Consider the following 25,646-nt stretch of genomic DNA (forward strand, 5'->3'; position numbering starts at 1 on the left):
CAGCGACAACAAAATTTGTTTTTTAGAAATCAGAAGAAAATTAAAATAAAATTACTATATTAATTTTTATTAGAAATTTATATATATATATATATATATATATATATATATATATATATATATATATATATATATATTTCTTTTAATAAATAAAGGTTTCCAAAATTTTAATTATTAAAATGATTAAAAATTTATTAAAAATTGAAGAAAAGTAGATTAATTAGATTATAATATTAGTTTATAAATTCTAAAATCACACAAAATATTAATTTGGATTAATTTTAAAGTTCTTTAAGTTTTGAATTATTTAAAATAAATTAATTAACTTTTTTTTTAGAAATTTAGGGAAAATTAATTATTTTTTTTTCTTTTAATTAATGAAAATTTCCAAAATTTTAATATTTAAAAATTTAAAAATGTATTAAAAATTTGAAGAACAGTATATTAATTGAATATTAACATTAGTTAAAAAATTTTCTAAATCATAAAAAAATTAATATTGATTAATTTAATTACTATTATTTAAAATAAAATAATTAACTTTTTTTTTTGAAATATGGAGGAAGTATTAAAAGTAAATTAATTGAATTAAAATATGAGTTAATAAATCTCAAAATACTTTAGTTTAATGATTACACTTCAACTGTAAATTTAGAAATTTGATGAAAATTAAAATAATATGCTCTAATTAACTTTTGAAGAAAATAAAGTATAATATTTTAATTATTTTTTTCTGTTAATGAATGAAAATAATAATAATAATAATTTAAAAATATATTAAAAATTAAAAAAAGTAATTGAGTATTTCTATTAGAATATTATAATATTATTTAATAAATTTTAACGTTTCAATTATTTAAAATAAAAAATAGTTAATTTTGTAAATTTATATAAAATGATAAATTTTTAATAGAAGAATAATTTAATACAAGAATGTTTATAACTTAAAATTATTTTTTATACTTTGATGATGAAAACTATGATATTTATTATTTATTTTTATGAGCATCATATTTATTTATTATAATAACTCAAACTGATTTTAAATATTTTCCAATTGGATTGACGACTACTGGAGTTCCGACATAATATTGATAAATTAGGAAAACACTCAACTGGAAAATCCAATATACTTAGATTCTGGAAATTTAGTTCATTATTTTGATCCTAAATAGTAATTAATAAATGCTCACTTAACACTTGAACAGATATTAATTAACCAGGTGTGTTTCCCTTGTTTTGGATTTAATAAATGTTTGTTCAATACACTATTGTTTAATTAATTAACAATTCTACGAAAACATTTCTCAATCATTATTTGTTTACATACATTTTGTTCATAAATGTAATAATTTTAAAAACTTTTCGTCATAAATTATATAATTTTTTTGTACGTAAAAACAACGCTCTCTCCAACACTGATCTAAATCGAAAAGTTTCCATCCAGAAACCGAGTGTCTGCCATGAATTGGCCACGCACGATGAAATAGCGAAGATCGGGTGATTGTACGATAATTAAAAATTCATAAACAAACCATCAACTAAACATTACGCAATTTGGTAAAAGAAGATAACCTTGGATTTTCGCGGAATTCCAATTGATTTCATGGAATCGCCGTCCAAAAGTCGCAATTGTAAACTGCAAGTAATCAAAAGGGTTAACCTTTTACTCGTCTCGATAACTTTGTGCAGTCACGTTGCAGAAGTTCCCAATCCATCAAATGCAAGATTGGGCTATGGTTCTTCAATAAAACAAATCTGCGTTCGAACGAAGTTACCACTACGCTCTTCAATGTAATAATGCGTGACCTTATAAATGTTCTTTCACGTGTCCAAATTTTATTAAATTAACATTTAAGAATGTCACAGAAATAGATTTTGCCCAGTAGTTTGGAAACCACTGAATATATTAAACTGACGAAAATATCATTCGTCATGAGCGTATGTAATCAAAACAATTTATTATCAATCACAATATAGCAATTTCGTACGTGTGTTGATTCTGGTAAATTTTTCTAAAGTTCCAGTTTAGTGAAGATCGTTTAAAAATGGTAAATATTCATCAAGTTCATAAAAATCATGAAAATAAACTAAAGTATTCATATCAAATTAAATAGCTATTATTGCTGTTAAAATGAGTTATGATAATTATCGTAGTCTGTAGTAAATTAATTAATATCTCGCATTGTCAATTACCTATAAATTGCCAGACGTTCGCACGCATGAACAGCTTTAGATAAAATAAATATTTTTACACGCATTGTTTTAATATTAATTTTGAGTGTTTGTCAGCGGAAAATTTAAATTCTTAAAGTTAAATTTGTACTTGTTATTTCTATTTATACGCCCGGTAGAAATGGGTTCAAAAACTAATTTGTTTTTTACATTAACGGATATTTTGTTGGTGGCTAAATTGAATCGTGTCACAGAATAAATTTTGCACAAAATTTAAATTCTTAAAGTTAAATTTGTACTTGTTATTTCTATTTATACGCCCGGTAGAAATGGGTTCAAAAACTAATTTGTTTTTACATTAACGTATATTTTGTTAGTGGCTAAATTGAAACGTATCACAGAATAAATTTTGCACAAACATTCAATGACATTTTTAATTAACGATTTGTTGAAAGAAGGTTTCCTTGTAGTATTTAATTGATACGATAAAGCCTAACGCATATTAATACTGGGTCTGACGTTGAAATAATAAATAATACATTTATAAATACGTAAATTACGAACAATGCGATTTCATGCACATGTACATTTTTATAATGCGACAACAGAAAGATATGGTTAATTAAAAAGATATTTCTTATGTTAGTGTTTTTCTAGCACGTTAATGCTATTTAATGAATTTTATTATGCAACCCAAATATCATTTATACACATCACATATTTCTTCTAAATTTATAATTCTATTTGTATAAATAATGTGTACAGGGTATCCCAAATTGGTTGTCTTCATTTGTTCCTAGGATTAAATAAGGTGTTTCTAAAATACATGGTCAAAATTTGGAAGCAGTTTGAATATATTCAACAGTGAAGAAAATTTTAACACTAAAATTTCTCCTGAAGGAAATACAGACCCTGATTAATTTCGATTAACACAACCATTTTCTTCGAAATTGTGCATACATAAGAAATAAAGTGAGTAAAAGAAGAATTTTCAGAATCTACACCACTGTAATAAAATGGAAAAAATTTAAACATCTGTCTACAATTCATATTTTAGAAGAAAATTAAATTGAAATTTAAATTTGAGGGGCTGTATTTTTTTCAGAAGAAACTATAATTATATTTTCTTCATTATTGGACCTATACTTACTGCTGCCAAATTTCGACCACCCGTTTTAAAAACACCTTGTGTATAAACTACTTGTCTTAAGAAATATATTTTTTAAAAATTTTGAGATAAGTTCAAATTTTTATTTCTAATGGTAACAGTAATTGAATTTACTTTCATAATGTTGGAAAAAAATTAATACATATTTTACATTATCTTTAGCCAAAATATAACAATATTTTTAGTAAATTTCGAGATAATATTATCTATGTAACAACTCATAATTTTAATAATTATTGTTATAAAAATAAAACACCACTTCTATATTATTAATTAAATGTTATTAACATCTTATCCAAAATGTCTTAAACATACAAAAAAATTCTAAATGTAATAAGAGATTATAAGTCGAAATTAAATCGCATATTCAATAAAAATTAAATTATTAATATTTATACACATTGACATGTAAATCGTTTTCAGTTTGTCATAAAATATCTTAAATTAGGTTACTTTTTATTTATAACTGAACCTCAGGCGTACATTTTTGCGATAACCTTCGAGAAAAGACGTTTTATTAATTGTGTTTTTATGTGGAACGCAAATCGTCGCAGAGATAAGGCAAAAATACATAAAAGAATCGAGTAACTTTATTTAATTATAAATACAATTATGTAACCGTACTGAATAAACAATTTTTTTATTTATATTTATTATTAGACCTAATGATCTTCCTGAGTCTTGAGGAACTCCTTGTACTTTTCTTCGTTTAACAATTGATTCAGCTCGCTTGGGTTCGACAGTTCTAGTTTGAAGAGCCACCCTAAAAAATATTATGATGTTATTTGTCATGTACTTATTTAATTAGTTGTTCAAAACCTTTTTCGTAACAAGACGTGTTGATTAATGATGGGGTGTCTTCAACGGCAGTGTTTTTTTCAATAACTTTCCCCGAGACAGGGCTGTATACTTCACTCGCAGCTTTTACACTTTCCAAAGCACCGCATTCATCTACAATTAATTAACCAAATAATGTATTAGAATTTTAATGAGGAAACGATTTTAGATAAATTGGGGAAAAACGATAAGGACAAGGGTAAAGGTCAAGGGATACAATAAATCTAAAAGTTATACAAATAATAATTGTAAATACAAACCGGCTAACTTTAAAATTGTTTCAACTTCTGGAAGTTGTGCGTAAACTACATCGCCCAGAGCTTCCTGTAAATAATTTAATTAATATTTTCATAATTAATTCATGGAGATGTTTATAAAAATAGCCACGATATCTTTCCATTCAAAACAACATTTTTTCTGATATTGGTGACGACATTAAAAATAAGTAAATACTTTTGAAACATGTGGTGGGTGATTTTTTTCTTGCTGGGTCACGGTCAACGGTTTATCAATTTTTACATAGAATTGCTTTTTGGTTGTTTCGAAAAATTAATGATTTAACTAAAAATTGTTTTCAAATTTTAATTTTTGTCTTAAAAAGTGAAATACTTAGTTGTAAGATGTTATTACAGTTTTCAGAATTCTTTAACCTCACATTCTTGTTGGTTTTCAAAAATTGATTATGTAAAGCGAAATCAAAATTTTAACTTTTCCTCTGAAGCAAAAGCCACAGACAGCTGTAACACGTTCTTAAAGTTGTCAGAACCACCGCAAGATGTCACGTGCACTAAATTATTTAATCGACCACGTTTTATTTGACACAATCGGAGACAATAATTACCTGGGCATAATTCGAAATGCCAACGGTTCCCACGTTGCCTTCCACAGAGACCCACTCGTGTTTGGAGGTGAACAGTCGCTCTGGAAAACGAACACGGTGACAGGAGCGAATTTTATCACATATTTACCTCCGTTACCTGCTAGTGCACATTTGGACGTATGCAACAAACGTTTCCTGGCTAATCCGCTGATAATTGCGTTGTTCTGTACGAGACACGCGGAACGGAACATTAACCTGGGCAGAGCCATTTTGGGGAACTGATTTTTTATTGAACTAGCAACCGATATCACTCACAATTACGTATCAAACATCAGTCATGAGTTTTGAAACTGATCTAGTTGTGAACACTACGCTGAGTCTCCCGCATTGTGTACTAAGTTGGCAAAAGGTCAATTTTGAGATAAAGTAGTTCTTAATTGTTGTGCAAATGTAGTTAGGAAAATTATCAATTGACATTATGAAATTGTTGATTGAGTAGCGGTTGTCAACAATCGAAAAATCGAAAATTTAAAAACAGTACCAGGTGTGACCTCTCTGATCCGAGGGTTTAAGCAATCTTATTTTTCTATTCGGCTGATTACTAACAAGGTTTCTTTCTTGTAATTATTAGTTATAAAATTAATATTCAATTTCATTAAGTTTTAATATGATTTCAGTAACTAAATATTCTTAATAGCTTAGTAAACGTAGAATTGAAATATAATGGTTTATTAAATGATAGTGATTCAGATTTACGAGTTTTATCGGTTGATGCTTTCCTAATTTTTTTGAAATAAAATATCACTTCCGGTTTTGTCGGAAGTAATATCAACTTTGTTATTTTTAATGGAATACCATGTACATTTTTGGATTCATACGTATATCTAAGCCAAATAGTTTTAAATAATTTTTTTTTTTCAAAAATTTAGACAAATTGATGGTTTAGCCAAAATTTATGTAAAACCATCCATGTTGATACAGGAAAGTTTATTTTTGGCATACACGTTAACTAAGAATAGTTCAATAAGAAGTCATTATTACCACCCCAAATTTTATACAGGGTGTTCGTTATTTACGATTAATTTTGTGTATCTTATAATATCAATAATTTTGTTACTTTCAGTGGAACACCATGTATGTTTTAGCATAATTGAATTGACTATTAAGAAATCTTTCTACTGGTATCATGCTGCCAGATACGAAACAAATGTGTTCTTGGCACATTACTATTAGTATATAAGGTAAATGACCGTTATTTTTATATTTTTGGAAAATTTTCTGTTAATTCTATGTTCTATTAAAAATTTATTGATATTTTAAGATGCACAAAATTTATAAAATTTGGAATTACTAATAATGCCTCTTTATAGTATACCTGTCACTATTAAAATTGGTGGCTTTACAGAAATTTTATTTAGACCATCAATTTGTCAAAAATTTTGAAAAAAATTAACTCAAATACTATTTGGTATAGGTCATAGAGAATAGCTATTTTATTTGCCATTATGCCATTATGCGGAATTCAAAAATATACAATTTTTTGTTGAAGTCAGATTCGGCGAAACCGGAAATGATATTTTGTTGAAAATAAAAATGAAAAGTAGTTTAAGTCAAATTATAATTGCTATAAAAATTTCAAATCAATATCTTTTGATGTTTTCTAGAAACTTTCAATGAATAAGAGGAATCATCCCGTATATTGAAATGGTGAATTCTTCAGTTCAAAGAATTTAATCTGATGCACATGATAAAATATCTTTTTATGAATTATAACCTGGGTAGTGAGTTGTAAGTTCGTAAGGTCGAAAGTTATGACCTTGTGAATTAAACTGATATTCAAAATATCTCCAATTCAAGAAGTTGTTTCATAATTTTAATATCACTCTGTAAACATTGAAAACAACATCTGAAATACTTTTCAGCATATTTGGAAAAAATTGTATAATTTAAAAGTAAATAAATTAGTTATGTGATTGAAAAGAGTAAATAAATGAAACCATTCAGTTCCTAATATTTTTTATTTCAAATTAAATAATTATAATGTAAATATAAAACACTGTTGTTTATCAATTATATACATACATATGTATAGTGAAGGACTTTCATGATAACAAACCAAGTCGTGTTCTCAAGAACGATTAACGAAATGTTTGTATAAGACATAATATACTATTTCGAAGTTTCGTAATCGACAACAGACGTCCAGAAAATCCGTAAATATATAGTTTTTGAGCTTATAGCGAAGAAAATACACGTGGGCAACAATCGTGATAAACAACAGGGATTTTTCCACGTATTTATGCTTCGAATCTCAACATACAAAAAAAAGAAAACAAAAAAAAAAATTTATGGAGGATGCGATGAAATTGTTTTAAAGCAAATGCAATAAGAAAGTGTTCCAAAAAACAACATGCAGTCTTATTCATATAAATTTCCATACAATATACAAATTATAAAACATAAATATTTAATAAATTTAATTAATATACCAAATAAACACGAATAGTTACACTACTTACAAACAAAATTTTTTGATATAGTTGTAAATTTAGTCTAAATTTAGTCGAATATTTTCGGTTATCGTTACAATTAACATATAAAATATATACATATTGGCCGTTTTTATATAACTGCAAACAAATTTCGTTTACCGCATTTTACAATTTCAGACTGATATTCTCGTACTAGTCTAATTGTTAATATTTTCACGAAATAATAAAATATGGGCTTAGATATTGCATTTGCAGAATAACAACTAACATGAATGATCCGTATTTGTACTTATATTATAAAACATACACATACATCACAGTCACTATATATTAATAATAATAAAAATCTATATACATCTTATAATATCTTAAAATAAAACAATTCTTTCTTAAAAATAATCAGGTAGTGCGGAATTGGACTTCGTCAAGCACCAGGTGTGTTATACATGGTGAAAGAGATGCTTGAAGAATGGCAATTCCTCTCATTTAAGTATGGCCTATATCAGTCAGTCTCTCAAATATTACACTATTTAGCAAAAAAATTCACTGGGTCCTAATACGTATCCCGCGTTGTTCAGAACTTCCCAGGGATTAAATCGTCTCCGTGCTCTAAAAAAATCAATTAATAATACTGTGATGCAGTAGAATATTATATGAAAGTAAGTACCGGTAGCTCAGAGATGGTGAGCCCCTGACTGTACGGGGAGACGCAGCGACTAGGAGAAGCGGGTGGTTTCAGTCGTTTGTTGTTCAAGTTATCGTCCAAATCTTCGATCGTCACCCGCCTCTTCGAACCACTCCTGTATGGCTGGTGGTTGGGCGGCATCGAACTACTGCCCGCACCCGTTGCATTGTTCCTGCACCTACCGTTGCTCCTCTCCGGCACGGGGATTTGCTGCTTAAAAGAAAACACTAAATGTTTGTTCCAACAATATTTTTAGAACTTTAGAATTACTTGTGTTACTGTGGTGGAGGTGGCGGCGGTGTATGGCATACGACCCCCCGTTGGATTTTGATGGGCCAGGTGTGGAGGCGGGGCGAACGACTGTGGGGGGTACTGGATTCGAGGGCTCGGCGTCGATCGACTGTCGGAACCCGGGGACGGTAAATTGCTCACCAAATGGGCTACCACGTTGTCCAATTTCGCGGGGTCCTCCACTTGGTCCACCACCTCAGTATCTGCTTCCAACTGAAAATATATAAATTATTAGTTTAATTATATATAATAATTCGAGTAGTTAATTAATTACCATGTTTGAGTCGATCGATGTATGAGCAATAATGGCCGAGAACTTCTTTTTCATATCGTTGATAAGCTGCATTCCCACGCTTTCGCTGACCAGCACGTTCACGCAGACGAAACTCTCGACAGTGCCTTGGTCATCGATCTCCAAGAAACCGAACGTTCGCAGATAAATAAACTGACCGTTTCGGCTTACTAGTCTATAGCAGGATGTGCCTCTACTCTCTCCTTTGTCGTACACTGCAATTACATTTCCCATTACAAATATCCATTGACTAATGGCTGTTGTGACTTACTTTGCCTTAAGGCAATCATGACCCAACGAACGTCATCCCGATGCATGTAACGAAAGGCGGACATGCCTGAAACCTCGTCAGTCATATAACCGGCCACCAGAGATATTCTCTGGTCGCAACTAATTATCCTGCCATCCAACAGGTGACGAGTCACATATTCGTCCTTGGCCGCCTCTAGCAGCAAGTCATCTATCCGCTCCGGACGGCAAACTTTTGCGAAGAAAACCAAGATCTACAAAAAACCAAAAATGTAACAACCCCCTAAACAATTCAAAGACTAAACGTACATCGGTATCACTGGCCGAGGATGTAGACGAAGTCGGCGACAGGAGTTCTCGACTGGAGCTGGGACTGTTCATGCAGAACGTGTCCAAGGTGCGGTGCATGCCGATCATCTTGACCGCCTCATACACGGGCGTCTCGGCCCGCGGTCCGGCCCGCTTCAGTCTCACCGTGAAGTACTTGCGCCAGTCGGCCTCCACCGCCCCCGAGCACTTCAAATAGGTGCGCAGACGGTCGTGATCGTCCGGTGCGCAAATATTAAACAACGATTGGCCCATCAGGTCAGTCTGGAAATCATAATTAATATTTGTAAATTTTATTAGTGAATAACTGTGATATTTATTTTGTTATCCTTAGCATTTCACACATTTCTTTAATAGTTATAAGGTTACAAAAATATATGATTAATATTACTCATTCGTCAGAATTCTAAAATATTTTTTTACAACCTTTTGTTTTGAACTACCATAAAAATAATGTAAGTCATTGAAAATACTTCGTTATCTGGGGTATTCAACATATTCCGTGCATTTGAACTAATTATGTTAACGAGGAAGTTCTAACGTTTTTCTTAAATTGCTCTGACTTTCCAAAAATAGCAGTCCAGTTATTTTTAAGTTTTACAATTTAAGGTTGTTGATTTTTGTTACCTGGCTGTGAGCAAGAAGATTTTCTACAGTCTGTGATACGAAGATTATCTTTCCTGATGACGTCAGTATAATCAGGAAGCCTCCTAGTTCGTCGCAGACCAACTGCTCCAATAAGCACTGGTCCACATGTTTGGGTAACTCCATGTGTGGTTCCAATTTTCCATTTAGTAGAGCTATAAAATATACAACATTAATAAAGAATTAACATTATTTAGTTAATATTGACTTACTTTGGTAAATTCTTAAAAAAACGGCTGTCAGTCTAAGTATACTAGTCTTGTCCATCCTTTTCGGACTCTTAGCTATCATCGGTACCAGCGTGGACAACTCATTGATGAAGGCATTTAACTTATCCCTTCTCTGCTTCTCCGCCAGGTTCCGTTGGTGGCGGTTGTTGCTGAAAACGGAATATTACTGTTATTATGGTGCAGGAATAAATTAATATTAAAGAAAATGACACCACCACAATTTTATAGCTATTTAATGTGTTAGTCAAGGCCGCTGATATTGAATTTTAATGTATTAGTACAAAAATCTAGTCGACTTGATCTCCGAAACGATGGATAATATGCGAGATTCCATCTCAAATGTTTTTTTATTCACACATTAACATGCATATTTTATTATTAATTGGAACATTAAGTTTTAGATATTTAGACATTCTAAAATGTAAATGTTTAAGATCTGCGCTTGAAAGACTTAATTAAAATGTTAATTAATTAGCTGGTAAGAAAAATATTTTGCCTAGTTGTCATGAGAAAATTTAATAATAGAAATAAAGAAAACAAACAACAAAGAACTTAATGTCGGTGGAAAATTGTCCAGTTAAGTTTGTTTTTCTTCCTGAATATGTACTTATTCATTGCTGACCTAATTGCTTAAAATAAAAGGGTCAAAATGAGCTACATTTTCTTCCCACAACAGCAACATTTTTATTCAAGTTTAAAGGAACCAATTTATAGCCGTTCTTTAGGAAGGCTAAACTAATTTATTAATTAATAATTGCCATAGGAAAGTCCTACGACTATTTGAGATGCAGATACCAGTTAAAATTAATTGCAACATTAATTATATTCAAAACACTGAACTAATTAGCGTCGTAAATTCAAGTGATTGTTGCTAAAAGTAATTTTGCCCTTAATTTGTAATTAGTTTTTTTTTACAACTTCACCTTGTTATTTTATTTTTTTGTGTACAACAAATGTGCTAAAGATTAAAGTCAATGTTTACGATTTAATTCATCAACGCAGTGGTGGGAAATGTTGACTGATTTAATTTTCAAAGTTGCGCATTGTTTTAACGCTCAACATTATGTATATCTAATTGAGTGTAATATGCATGAAACGAATACTTTATGGTGAACTGTACTTGACCCAATTCCATCGGAATTGTTCTAATTTTAGTTATAGAAGCGGGCACCACTGCCTGGTTTATATTTAAAATTCATGCGATGCAAATAAAGTTACTTGTCTTTTTTGGATCGCATTTTCAGCCGAGACAGATTTAAACATGCTTAAGTTATTCGTTACTGCGACACAATTAAAACACATGTTTTGTGAAGAGAAAATGTTATCTGGTTTGTGTCGTGATGTTGTCGATTTCGAAAACACATTTATAATATAACATTAGATTACAATTAAAATATATAAATTACACATTTTTAGGGTAATTTGGGTGTGCTGTACAAGAAAATCTTAACAAGTTGTTTTCATTTGTGTCATTTATCTAGTTATGGTTTTCGGTTTATTATTTCAGTTCATAGACTTCCCACAGCTTTAAGTTCAGATTACAGTCAAGTTTTAACTGTTTCAAGTTATTTTTGCCAAGTTTTACAATTTTAGACGTTTGTTTTGTTTAATTTTAATTTTAAGACCCACTAGACAAAAATTGGACAAGAATTCAAAATGATATGATGGAAAGAAGACAGATGAATATTTTAGTTTGTTTCTATGTTTCATGTTTCATTCATTTCAGCTGTATAAAGTGTTTTGACATGAACTTTTTTATTTACTTTTGTCACATCTTGTTGTGCAAGAAACCAACTTATATATAGTCTGTCATTTGCTCGTCCCTGAAGCTTTGATATCATCTTTTATTTCAGTCATGTGTTGGAGAAACCTTTCATCTTGTTCATGGCATTAACTATTAGATTTTCTATGAAAAAATCAGATTACTGAAGAGAAAATGAATCTTAATTATCTTAATTGAATCTGGAAATGTAAGTTAAATATTTAAATATGGACAGTCTTGGAATAAATGAAAAAATACTTTTTTTTCTTTCTATCACAACATTTTTATGTATTTTGGGGCTTGAAATATTCGTAATAAACTAATGAATAAAGTAAAATTAACACATTAAAACAATTTAATGTTTAAAAAAGCTTCTGAAATGTGAATGTGATTTAAAATCAATCAAAAATAGTGTAATGTTTAGGTTTTCAACAGCTGTAAAGCTATTATTCTTCTTCCGATCGAACCAAATTAGATACCGTTGGATGCATAATTCTCTCAATTTTGCCGTTAACTGTGGACGTCACTTGTAAACTAGTGTAATTGATTGCAAAATAAGTACATGTTTACTAAAAGCTTTAAAAGCTTTTACTACGAATAACAGCCAAAACAACGATTCCACGAAAAGATGAAAAAGAAACACATCCGTTCATTGATCACAGCCTCTTTGTACGGAAAACACCCCGACAAAACGAAATTTGTTTTGCTTATCGTATTTATAGCTTGTTGGTGAACCATCAAAAATAGCACGCACGCATATTTGTACGGCCAATTCCCGTCCGATTCGTATCTCCCTAATGAATCGGAGACAAATTGCCGGGGAATAAATGAGACGCATATACGACCTTTCGGCCACATTGTTCCGCTCTCCGTGAATCGTGTCAATTAGCGAGGTTTCAGTGGCACTGACGACGTACGGTCGGTTTCTACAATTTTTCCACAATTTTGCATAACTGTTTCGTGCAACGATGATTTATTAAAGGCTCTGTTATGCTTTTTTGGACTTCAAAAGGTTGTTGTAAATAAATGGGGGAAATCGGCCAAACAATACCTTTAATAAATGATGGCCTGAAGAATCGAGAGCTTAGGGCATAATAAAGGGCAAAGGGCGAAATATATTACCATTTGAAATTAAATTGATGTGAAGGAATTAATTTAAAAAAAAACAATTTATTAAGGAATACAGTACTAGAATATTTTGGTTATAACATTTTTATTTAATGTGAACTGGTAAAAAAAATAATATCAATTTACTAAAAAATTAATACATTTTTATCTTTAAAATGTTACAAATACCTTTCTATATTGAGCTGGACCTAAATAACTTTAATTTTGAAAGGGATTTTTAATGATTAAATCTGTGTTATTTAATTTAATATCAATACTTTGTATAATATCCTTTTTGTTTTATAATTTTGGCCCATCTCCATGGCATAGACTCAATTTTCCAAATATATGCCAAGTATATATTCCGTGAAGCTCCTTAAACTGTTGTGACGAGTTCATTTAAATTTGTAAAATTTTTGTGACAAATTTGGTTATAAACGTGATGTTTTTGGTGTGAAGATTGAGTGGGCAAGACAAAACATAGATAATTTTGGATTTGTATTTGGTATTGTTTTCATGTTGAAATACATTTATTAAGAACATTTCTTCAGTATATGGAGGCAAATTGTTGTTTGATATATTCCTTTACATAAATCAGTCTAAGAGGTCCACGCCAGAAAAATTGAAGCATCCCCCTATCATAATTGAATCTTCACCATGTTTCAACAACTTTTTTTGTAGTTTTGTTCCTGTATGATGTTTAACATAAGCGCAACAATCATGTTTTTTATAAAATTAAATTTAGACTCGTCACTGAACACTACTTGTCGACATTGTTCTATTTTACCAAAACGATCCCCCATCCACTATTCATCTTTCTCAATCCACCCGATTTTGACGATAAGATTCGATTGTTTTATGATATCGAATTATCCAGTTATCGATTTTATTTCAAGTTTTTCTAACTCAGACAATTTTTTTCGTTGCTACTACACGTTGCTACACTCGCTCAGTTTCTTTAAATTTTATAAAACAAAGGAAATGACTTATTTAAACCACTGTTAAATAATCAATTTAAATTCACAGAAAGCAATGAAAGCATAAAGTAAAAAGTTGTCTAATAAAAAAATTTGCAATTTTTTAAAGAATAAAATTAGATTGACCACTTGTCTAGTAAGCACAACAATAACAGAAAAAACAATATTGTAGGTATTGGCACACAATTTTAACAGCCCAGTTCATATTTTTTTAATATATTTTAATAAGTTGCCATAACTAACATATGTCCAATACTGTACATGAAGTAAACAAATTTAGTTAATTTTTAAAAATTCAAAAACGTAATATTGTAACGTTTACACAAATAATTTAGATGGATAAAATGCTTCAATATTGCATTTTAATTACTTTAATAAAATGTTTGATAAAATGTATAAGTAAAAAATTCCAAATAGTTTTACAGAAGACATGACTAATGTCATATGACTAATATATGTTAATAGAGAATAATAAACTGCTTTTACAGGTTTTACAGCGAATTATACACTTAAATAGCATACATTCTTTTAGATATAACATTGTATACTTTTTGTATTCATTTTGTCTAAGAAAATTATAATAAGTGTGTAATACTGAATAGTGTTTATGTATAATAAACTGTCAAATTAGATTGTTTTTCGCACGCTCGTGAAAGTAATTTGCATATCAATGTGCAGTGCAAAAATTATGTAGTCTATACAAAAAAGCATATTTTAAATTATACAGGCCACAAAGAGTTGCATGTCATTTATAACATGTCTTATCGAATTCTTTGTATATTATAAATAAATATTTATTACTGATATTAAAGCAGAATAATATTACTATAATTTTTGCATTGATTAATAGTCCGTATTTACAATTTTAATAATTCGCCTTGTAATGGCATCACTGCTTTTTTTGCTTCCAGTTATATACAAACGCAACAATTAGGTTTAATTCTTAAAAATGCTATCAAAGTTTTCCATTAGTTTAAGTACCAATTTATTCTCATGAAAATGTACTTTTCAATCGTTCAAATTAGTCCTGTCATTATATCACTGTCTTTTTTTTCTTTCAATTATATATACGCAAATCATCGTTTAATTTCTTAAAATTTATTATGACAATTAAAGTATACGTATTTTCCATTAGTGTGTATTTTGTTTAAACGGTAATTTGTTTTCATGGAAACGCAACATTTAATCGTCGCACTAACGCGCAATAGAATGCTAAGTTCTAAATTTAAATGAAATGTTTAGCAAGTCGTTAATCCCGTACTAAGCACCGGACAAATCTAATTTGACACATCCATGAATTACCCCCATAAAATATTTCACATTAATCGAGTAGAAACACGTCTAAGGTGCATTATGAAGTCCTTTGCCTAAACGTAGTGCATGTTCATCAAAGGAAATTCCCGAATAAAATGTTATTTTCCAAACTGTGTACAAAGTCACGGAGCGTGAACATGTGCACATGTGCCTTTCGATGTGTGCAACAAGCTCAATAATATGCATGTTATAAAAGTCCGCGATATTATCATACTACATTTGTGCTTTGTCGGACGCAAAACGCATAAAATGCAAACGACTCATTAGCACTTAATGCACTGGGAAAATAATTACGTGATGTTATTACAGGCAGAATTAACAAGTCAATGTGCAAAAACATTTATCATACTTCTGCGTATGACATTATAAAATTATTGGCGCTGCGTTTTCGAAAACCACTTGCATCATAACTGTTTGTTACTAAAAAATAAATAAAAGAAACGATCAGTGACATCACGAAACTTGAATGTTTTGTTATTTGGGTTGATAATCATCTGAAAGGTCAACCGACTTTTCAGACGGGTTATCTGTATATTAATATTCGATAATTAATTGGGTTTTATGACATGGAAGCATTTATATAAATTGAATAATTTTAGTTTTTGGTGTTTTTACGATTTTTCGTTTGCTCCTAAGCGGGGGAGGGTATTGTTGAGACTTTACGGATTATTATTTTGACCGCTTGCAATAATGTTGCTGGACGTGTACGGTTGACAGATTAAAATAAAATCACACGGTGCCAGAAACATACTTGTATTGCCAAATGCGACTATTTTTAACAGCTGATATCACAATTTACAATGTATCATTTATTTTATATGTCCAAGACATGAAATGTGAATGCATGAGAAAAAAAATAGACATTATCTCATTTCAATTCCACGGATCATTTTCAACGAAAGAAACGTTAATTCGTAGGAAACACTTTCAATTTGAATTCTTATGAGTAGCGAAAAGGTAGTTAGAAATGTAAATTTAATTAATAAACAAGGAATTACGTATTGTCTCGGCTTACGTTTCGAATTTCAAATTTAAAATAAAGAAATTTAATACTAACACAAATAGTTTTTAGTATTTTAATATTTTAAATGTTATTAATTAGTTATTCAAGGTTATGAACAATTAATTTCCTTAATTACAATATAGGATTTACATAATAAACCGCAAAAGATTCAACATGTGATTTTCAGTTTATTTACTATTGCTTTACGCATCAGAAAATTCAATGTTATTTATTATTTTATTGTGGTTGTATCATTTTTATAAGTAATCTCTAGTTTTGTTTTAGAATCTTGATGAAAAGAAAAGAATATTATTTCTAATTCATACATAATCAGTTAAATTTGCTTCCTCTTGTAAATAAAACTGTAGATTTTTTATAATTAATTTTTTTAAAATGTTTTACAATCTTGAAATGAAGAAAAGAAGGAACAACAAGTTTCCCTTGGTATAATTTATATTGTCAGTATTTAATAAATATTAATAAAATTGAATTATCCAGAATCTTTTACTCTCTATAAAAATTCAAAAAACTTGTGTGTAAAACCATTTTTCCCATATTTTCAACATGTAAAATTTATTTCATTTTGCAAATAAAATTGTAGTATTTTTATAATTAACCTCATTAAAATGTTTTTTACTTTCAATAAAGATTAAAAAATATACTACTGAAAAAAAATTATACTAAGACGATCCTTTCGAATTATCTTAGTATAATTTAAATTGTAGAAACAGAAGTTAACAATATTCGTGTGTAAAGTACTTTTGCCCAATAAAAATTTAGTAAATTTAATTTAAAAATCTTACAAAAAAATTATATTAGTTTCCAAAATTAATCAGTTTTATATGTTTTAGAACCTTGAGAACCTGAGGATATAGTTTTGTACTTAATTGGTGTAACTTAATTTATAGAAACAGACGGTAACAAAATTATGAATCAGGATGTAAAAAACCTTTTTTCCTTCAATAAATTGCATATGAAAGCCTCAATCAACGAAATCAGAAAAGCAAAACAAACGCTAATGTTGTCAGGATCATTACTCACACCCACCTTTATAAACCAAACGCAAACAAATTACTTTGGTTAGCAATGAAACAGAAATTTCCACTTATAAATAAATCTCTGTGACCATACATCCCAGTTAGGGTCTGAACTTATTCCCTCCCTTTTCAGTTCAGAAACTTAACGACACACACATCCCGTAAGGCTTAAGTCCCTTTACACGATCATAATTCCCCGTATTAATTATCGTCTCCGAAACATGCGGATTTAGAACAATCACATAGACGTAACCGAGGAAACGGCTCCAACATGTATTGTGTAACTCGCGATATTAGATTACTCTTAACTTTTCACTCCAGCTATTTGTCGCATTAAATGACGTTCGATGCTTTTTATTGTTTGCAATACGAAACTACTCGGTTATTCGACGCCCAACGCAATATCAAAGTGTCATTTTCATCATACAGTTAACGGGTAAAAAGTCATTAGCGTGGCAATCTGCCGGAGAAATTTGTCGTGTGTTCCAGACAACTCCTAATTCATTCAAGAAAGAAAAAATATCGATTTCCGTGCGAAGGACGGACGACTTGGAAACGGTCTCCCACTCGGTGGAGGTCGCAGAATCAAAATGGAGTAAATTCGATTTTGTCCTCTGGGACAAACAATTAATAAAAATATTGGCAATTAAAATAATGAATTTCACATCAACGAGTTTTTATATCAGCTGGTCGGAGTTTCAGGGTCAGTTTAACTTTTAGTGGTAATTAAAACTTTGCGTTTAACTATTGTGCCATTTAGAAACCGTTGATCGAATACAAAATTCATAAGATATGTGTATTATTAGTTCCATGAAAAGCAATTTTAGTTGGTTATGACAAAAATAGCTCTAAATCATCGATTTGATTGGGAAACCTTAAAGCAATCAATCAATAGCTATTACTGTTATGAAAAATTTATTATTTGTATTATTAACAGCTTCCAGTTTTTTTTTTCAATAATTACATTTAAATATCAAGTAATTTTATTTGTCAAAAATTAATTACGGTTAATACACACGTGGTACATTTCTGGTATTATAAAATATTGGAACATCAAATAAATATGCACAAATAACCTATTAAATACATAAAGACTTAATTAGTTTGTTTTCACAAAATTTATTTTTAAATTCACCCAAGGCTGCACAATTTATAAGGCTAAAATACTTATTTAGTACATGTGAAATGGTGGACGCTTTTGTTTCTTAAATGGCCAGACGTTTCTTCATCTACATATTATGAGGAAGGAGTTGTTTATTATGTTATTCATATGTCGCCCACGCACTGAACAACATCAACAAAATAAATATAGTTGACAGCTACTTTAATTATAGTAAAGGTCAGTCTCGGTTTTACGCAATAGACTTATATTCTATGGAGCCAGCAAGATATTTTTTGACCTAGACTAATGTGATAATATGCTTCAACGTCTAAGCCTTCATTTAGCATTTATATTGATCGCTAGTGTTTATTTAACTCAATTATCCTTTGGATAATGATGTGATCATGTCCTTCGCAATGAATCGATATTTTTACTCACCAGCTCAACAAATCTAACAAATGCATGGTTGGTGTTGTTGTTTATGGCTTACCTGCAAAGAAAAAGACAATAAGAAACACAATCCTCCAAGATCGTAACTAGTAGTATGAAAGTAGTAGAATTCCGAATCGAAAAGTCAATGCCAAAACGTAGCCTATATTTATTTATAAACAATCTAACTGTATAAAGATTAATTAATACACCATTGACGTGGTTGATTAATGGTTTAATAGGATATGCGTGGATTTCGAAAACAACACGAATAATAATAAATGATATCACCGATTTTCTGTACGAAAATATGGTTACAGCCGTGGCCATAATTATAGCAACTTGTTAAAATGTATTAAAAATTTGAACTGTACTCCTTGAATAGATCTCAGCATATGGTATGTAATGTTTCTTCTGTTTTTGTTGTGTCCACTGTGCAACTGGTCAATTTAATTTTATTTTTTAAAGAACTATAAAAGGATAATACGAATATTAAAAAACAATCCAACATTATCATCATCAACCGATATTAAAGCTTATCTGGAGGAAATTGGATTTGCTGTAATTAGTTCAAAGACCGGGAAAAGATTAGTGGTTGGGGTTCGTTTGACTCCAGACCTACAGGAAAAACCATGGTTTCCATTACAAATGTGAAAGTCCAATTTTGACTTGTTTAGGATCTCAGTCACTGGACCACAGAACAATTGAGACGAGGTTCTGCTTATGTAAAACATTTTACAGGAATAAAACAACACAAATAGTTTATTATTATTATTAAAGTTACTGTATTTATGTCCCACTCAACTCAGAAAAATGAATGTAAAATTTTATAGAATAAGAATATAATAGTTTTTATAATAATAATAAAATGCAATAGGGCAATAGGGGTAATATTTAACAAGTTCGAAAAATTTGAATTTGGATAATTCGAATGTCAAAAAACAAATCATTCTTAACATCAACTGGAAAAAATGGGACTTCTTGTTATTTAATTTAAGGATAGTGAGAAGAAGGTTGGATTTGGGTTGACCAGAGACCTGTAAAGAAAATCCTGTTTCCTATTACGAATGTGAAGGCCCACGTTTGTTCAGGATCACAAAATGGAGGTTCAGCTTGTGTATTCTATAGGGACGAGTCTTCACAAAATATGTCTTATACCTACCCATTGGGTGATGGTTCAATTATGGTAGGAAGATATTTCTGCTACTGGCGTAGAGGATACGTGATCCGATTTATGTACACAAATATATTATATAACAACTTGCTTCCACATATTGAGGAAACGTTGCTGTTAGGTAATGTGTATCAACAAGATAACAATTCCAAACATAAATCTAAAATTATGACGGAGTGGTTAAAAGATCAAACCACCAATGATTTGCCTTGGCCGATGCAACCTCCAGACATCAATACAACAGAAAACATGCGAGTTCACGTTGATAACCAATTGGATATAAAAATTTTACAAATTTAAATTAATTTATCTCACCAATTCAATAATTTCGAAGGAATATAGACTTGTCGTATATTCAGAAAATGGTTGAGTTTATGTCACGGGGAAGGCCTAAAATTATAAAACAAAAAGAATATTATAAGAAGTGATAGTGTTAAATTACATAACACAGATTTTAATCATTAAAAACCCCTTTCAAAATCGGAGAATAAGCACCGAAGCGACACAAATGAAGTCTAAGACTTTAGAGACCGATTTTCGACAACCCGATTCTTGACTGATGAGTGGTTAGGAGAACAAGGGTATGTTGTAAGTATTCGAACGGTTTACCGCCGAAGGTCATTTGGACTGCAGCATTATCACCCCAATCTTGTGCTATCTCCTACCGTTCAACATCGAAGGCAACGACTTCAGTAGTGTAGAGAAAGACAACATTGGAATGTGGATTGACATCAAATCGTCTTCTCTGGTGAATCCCGATTCTGCTTGGGTGGACATGATGGGCGAAAAAGTGTCAAATGACATGGGAGAGAAAGACATTAACCTCAATTTGATATAGAGCGTCATTGATGTAGGCCACCTTTAGCCTTTATTAGAGGCATCATGACAGTGCGTTATTATCTTCAGGAAATAGTGGAGCCCTATGTTCTTCGTTACCTTAATGGGCTCAGGGATCCAATATTTCAGCAACATAATGCTCCGCCCCATGTTGGCAGGGTTAGTTTAAAAGTTTTTGAAGAGACCCATGTGAATCTGATGCCATGGCCAGCCAGATCCCCCGACCTCTCACACATAGAATATGTTTGGAATATGATGGGTGGAAGACTAAGAAATTTACCCCAACTCCCACGGACTTGAAGTAGAGATAGATAAAATCTTTGACATTTTATTTCCAAATTTTAATTGTTTATTCCTTGCTATAACATCTATGGTTTATCAATATAATATTAAATTTGGTGTTGCAATTTATTTGTCAGTGAATATATATTTATGTCCAGTTTAATTTAGAAAAATATTTGTTTATAGAATACGAAGTTTCTATAATAGAGTCTAAAACAAATAATGTTGTATTAATATTAATAAATAAAATAAGATCATCACATTTGAGATGTTAAAAAGTTGTCATATGAATGACCATTACTGTACGTGACTGCCCCTCTGAAGTAACGTATACACATCCATGACAACATTAATTCAAATCGGGTTTTTTGTTATTTAAATTTCATCGATTTTGCCTTATACGGACGTGTGTGCGATGTCTCATGTATTTTCCACACAGTTATTGCAAATAAAAATCATAAGGCATGCATTTTGGAGACGGTCCAAAAGGTTATTGAACGCGATATTCTTGAAACGGTGTTTACACCGTACTTGCTCTATTTTTATTTAGTGAAACAATTCGCTTTTTTTATTTTTTATCTTTTTTTTTTCGCGGGCAACAACAACCGTGCACGCTCCATAGATGTCGGAGATAAAATAAAGCGAATAAAAACAGTCTCAGCACCCTCTTTGTTGACTGTCGACTGTGGCAAAGCCCCGCGTGACACCGGCTCCATTTCATTTCGCCGCGACAATGCCGACGAAGCCGGCGAAACGCAAACACTTTCTGGAAGTCCCGGGACGCGAACGGGTAGAGAACAGGGGCAGGCAACACGTGTCTGAACGTTGCTGTCGCGGTTTCTTTCAATCGGGGACGTTGTTGGTAAATAACCGGCCTCGCCTCACCCCTTTTAAATTCATGAACCACGGAGCTTTCTCGTCCCCGTTAATGGAACGAAGCTTTATTATTTTACACGTCCGCCATCTAATTTGCTCGAACTTTTATTAAAGAAATGCACACTGATGGCGCAGTTGCTTCGTTAGACGTTAGTATCGGGGCATGATAAACCCTTGCTCTGACCTCTTTAGTGGGATAATTGTTTCCAATCGAACGATGCCCGGGTCACCGATATGCGTTTCCGAAACGCGACTCCTACAATCGGCCATTCGATATTTAGTTCTATTACCAGCTAATGCAATAAGTTTCATCCCACTCATCCCTAATTCATATTTTTCAAAATATTTCTGATATAAAATGAGCGACAAAAAGTAATTGGATGCACGCGTATCGATAGACGGCACGTGAATGCAAAACGAAGTTCGCCTCAAGAGGCAAATTGTGCACAACATCAAAGGGCGCACAAATTACTTTGAACTTGCAAATGGAACGAATTCCTACTAAAGATGTTTTCCTAGAAGTAGTGAAAAATTCTCTCAAATCCACTATTATACCTTATAACTATATTTGCATTATACATTATAATAATACTTGCATATGTGCGGTCCCGGCTTATTTGAATAATGAGGCCATTACTTGACGGATGCACAACTTTTTTCAATCGACCTCTCAAATTTATATGTAAATTTCAATCTTTAAAAATTGGTTATTTATATGCGTATTTTCGTCTTTAAAATTAACAAGCGATAATTACATCAAATTCGTTGAAGCATGTGTGTAATTTCCTAAAATTTATCTTTGAAACACCAATATTTAAATAATTTTTACTGCATAACAAATTAAAACGAACGAACTCTCATCAAGACTTCTACATTTATAATTAGTAATTTGTTTGTCTTTTATAATGTAACAATTGAGATAGTCAATAAAGACTGTTATTCACTTAAAAAAAACTTTACACTTCCCTATCATTATATGTTATCTTTATTATTATATTTATATTTATTATTGACTTCATAATATTGTTGATTTTTTACAATAATAATTTGTTTTTATTAAGGATATTGATTTTAATTTATAATAAATATAATAAAAAATAATTTAAAAAATAAAAAAATGATACTTTTAGGTCAATTTTCAGTTTTTGAAAATAATTTTGCTAATTATCAAATTCTGATAATTATCTTATATTTGTTATAAATATTATATTCATTTGAACCCTGTAAAGGATTAACAACAACAGAATTATACTTATTAATAAAGAAAATTTTACAATGATTAAAATTATTGATTTTTAATTTAACTAAGATTTTTATAAAATACGGAAAATGATTTATTTATTATAAAATATCAGATTTGTTTAAAAAATCAAATTTGAAATAAATATACAAGTAAATTATAATTTGTAATAAATAAAATTTAAGAATGATTTAAATTATTTAGTTTTTAACTTTTTTTATAAAATAGACAAAATAATTTTTTATATAAAAAATAACAATTCTCTGGATAATTATAATTTTTTGATAATAATGTTGGTAATTATCAAATTTGGTTTATTTATTATAAATATTAGACTTATTTAAACTTAAAGAGGTCTAAATATCAAATTTGAAACTTCCTTAACTATAAGGTATTCATAAAATGGGTGAAATAATAATTTTGTACATAAAAAGTGACATTATTATAAATAACAAATTATATATTACAAATGAATTATAATTTGTAATAAATTTAATTTAAGAATGATTTGAAATATTTATTTTTTATCTTTTTTAAGAATAAATTCTTCACAAAATAGGCAAAATAATAGTTTTGTTAATAAAAAATTACATTTATCTGGATAACTATCAAATTTTAATAATTCATCGTTATTTATTATAATGTCAAATTTATTTAAATTCTGTAAAATAACAATCAAACAAGTGAATTATAATTTGTAATAAATTAAAATTAAGAATGATTTGAATTATTTATTTTTTATAACATAATAGTTTTGTAAATAGAAAACGACATTGATCTGGATAAATATCTGTTTTTGAAAATAATCTTGGTAATTATCAAATATTATAATAATGTATTCATTACAAATATCAGTGTTTAAAAAATGTGTATTTGATCAAATTTGATACAAATATTCAAGTGAATATTTGTCATAAATAAAATTTAAGAATTATTCTATTAATTATTTATTTATTAACTTCTATATAAAATAGGCAAAATAATAGTTTTGTTACTAAAAACAACTTTTTTCTGGATAAATATAATTTTTTGATATTAATTTTGGTGATTTCCAATTTTAATAATTTCTCTCTAATATTTTCGATATTTATTATAAAGGTACAACAAAATTATAATTTATAATTAATAAAAATTTTGGATACCTTACTTGAATCACAAGAACTTAATAAAATAATCAAAATAAAAGTTTAGAAAATAAAAAAAAGATATATAACTAGAAAATTATCAAGTTTTTATAAAAGTTTCATCTATTTCTATCTATTTTTGGATTGTAATCGGATAAAATTTTGATACTAATCCGATATTTATTATAAATAAATATTCGTATGGTATAAAACGTCAAATTTTGAACGTCTGTATATGAATATAAAAATATGCAATATTTATTTTAATAATTTAAATTATTTTGTGCAAAATTTGATAATAATTTGGATAATTATTTAATTTTAATATTAATTGGATATTTGTTGTATTACATTATATTTATTCACACCCCGTAAAATACCAAATTTGTAATGCCCGTTTAATATACAATAAGTCTCACATTGCAATTAAGAGTATTTCTTGATTTATGACCTCACTTGCTAGACACACAGACGCTTCGACTGCGATTTGTTACACGTTTATTTTATAAATGATGACTGTGCGAAAAAATATTGCAACTTTGGATGTTGATAAATTAATTATATCCGTCAGTGCTTAATTAATTTAGTCAATGGTATATTTGCGACAATAAATGAATTACAAGTAAACAGATTCATTTTGTGCCACACGCAATGGTTGCATGTTTTTATTAAAGAAAAATTAAATAAAAATAGACATTTTTCGTGAATTTTATTTGTGATAAAACAAAAATAATTACGAAATAATTACTGTTTTCGTATGTTGATGGGTTTCAAAACAAATAAAGTTACAATGTCAAAACTAATATTAAAAAATAACGGTAAAACTTTCCAAACTAACTAACTAAACTTGTGCCGGGAGTGCAGAGGAATATTTTTAGCTTGGGCTATCGACCCCAAAACAGTCGGTGCACTGCACTGTCCCATGGTTAATCGTTGCTTCCCCCTCGACCCAGTAACCCGCGACACGACTACCTTGGCCTTTTCGCGAATGTCTGAAAGTGGCAACCTGTTGAGTCTACCAGACATCGACTAACACTATGACCGCCCCCGTGACGAAATTTGTCCACTTTCCCTTTCTATTGGTACGGGTTGTTAGTCAGCAAAAATGGGACCGGTTTTGTTCCACACCGGGGGAGAAATGAAAGGGTGAATTTTGTTCAGGTTGAATGGC

General features: G+C 30.0%; 2 protein-coding genes across 8 annotated transcripts in view; both read right to left on the bottom strand.

Annotated features, from left to right (window-relative positions):
* Positions 1 to 3,911: 3,911 nt before the first annotated feature.
* Positions 3,912 to 5,421, bottom strand: LOC109600445 (glycine cleavage system H protein, mitochondrial). The gene is made up of 5 exons (XM_020016598.2): positions 5,158 to 5,421; positions 5,022 to 5,101; positions 4,441 to 4,504; positions 4,163 to 4,294; positions 3,912 to 4,106 (listed from the first exon to the last, which is right to left on the bottom strand). Exons 1-5 carry the CDS (start codon positions 5,267 to 5,269, stop codon positions 4,006 to 4,008), a joined length of 489 nt encoding a protein of 162 aa, XP_019872157.1. The 5' UTR covers positions 5,270 to 5,421; the 3' UTR covers positions 3,912 to 4,005.
* Positions 5,422 to 6,999: 1,578 nt separating this feature from the next.
* Positions 7,000 to 25,646, bottom strand: part of LOC109600456 (aryl hydrocarbon receptor nuclear translocator-like protein 1) — a 64,003-nt gene continuing 45,356 nt past the window's right edge. For 5 of the 7 annotated variants that reach the window (XM_049963824.1, XM_049963827.1, XM_049963822.1 and 2 more), the window contains 8 exons: positions 10,194 to 10,360; positions 9,964 to 10,136; positions 9,319 to 9,600; positions 9,032 to 9,263; positions 8,743 to 8,975; positions 8,448 to 8,681; positions 8,160 to 8,390; positions 7,000 to 8,101 (listed from right to left, as the gene is read on the bottom strand). In XM_049963824.1, the coding sequence (XP_049819781.1) occupies positions 8,084 to 8,101; positions 8,160 to 8,390; positions 8,448 to 8,681; positions 8,743 to 8,975; positions 9,032 to 9,263; positions 9,319 to 9,600; positions 9,964 to 10,136; positions 10,194 to 10,360 (1,570 nt within the window). In that variant the 3' untranslated portion in view covers positions 7,000 to 8,083. Of the gene's footprint in view, positions 8,102 to 8,159; positions 8,391 to 8,447; positions 8,682 to 8,742; positions 8,976 to 9,031; positions 9,264 to 9,318; positions 9,601 to 9,963; positions 10,137 to 10,193; positions 10,361 to 18,951; positions 19,004 to 25,646 lie in introns of all 7 variants that reach the window. The other 2 variants (XM_049963829.1, XM_049963823.1) reach the window with 2 other exon arrangements.

Source organism: Aethina tumida, chromosome 2 (assembly GCF_024364675.1).
Source record: "Aethina tumida isolate Nest 87 chromosome 2, icAetTumi1.1, whole genome shotgun sequence".
Taxonomy (NCBI): Eukaryota; Metazoa; Arthropoda; class Insecta; order Coleoptera; family Nitidulidae; genus Aethina; species Aethina tumida.

What these genes read in the sequence shown, in the direction of transcription:
- LOC109600445 (XM_020016598.2), bottom strand. Translation starts at nt 5,269, where the DNA reads ATGGCTCTGCCCAGGTTAATGTTCCGTTCCGCGTGTCTCGTACAGAAC. An exon ending in GTCCAAATGTGCACTAGCAG is followed by an intron (nt 5,102 to 5,157) that starts GTAACGGAGGTA and finishes TTCGTTTTCCAG; the next exon opens with AGCGACTGTTCACCTCCAAA. An exon ending in CACGTCTTGTTACGAAAAAG is followed by an intron (nt 4,107 to 4,162) that starts GTTTTGAACAAC and finishes AATATTTTTTAG; the next exon opens with GGTGGCTCTTCAAACTAGAA.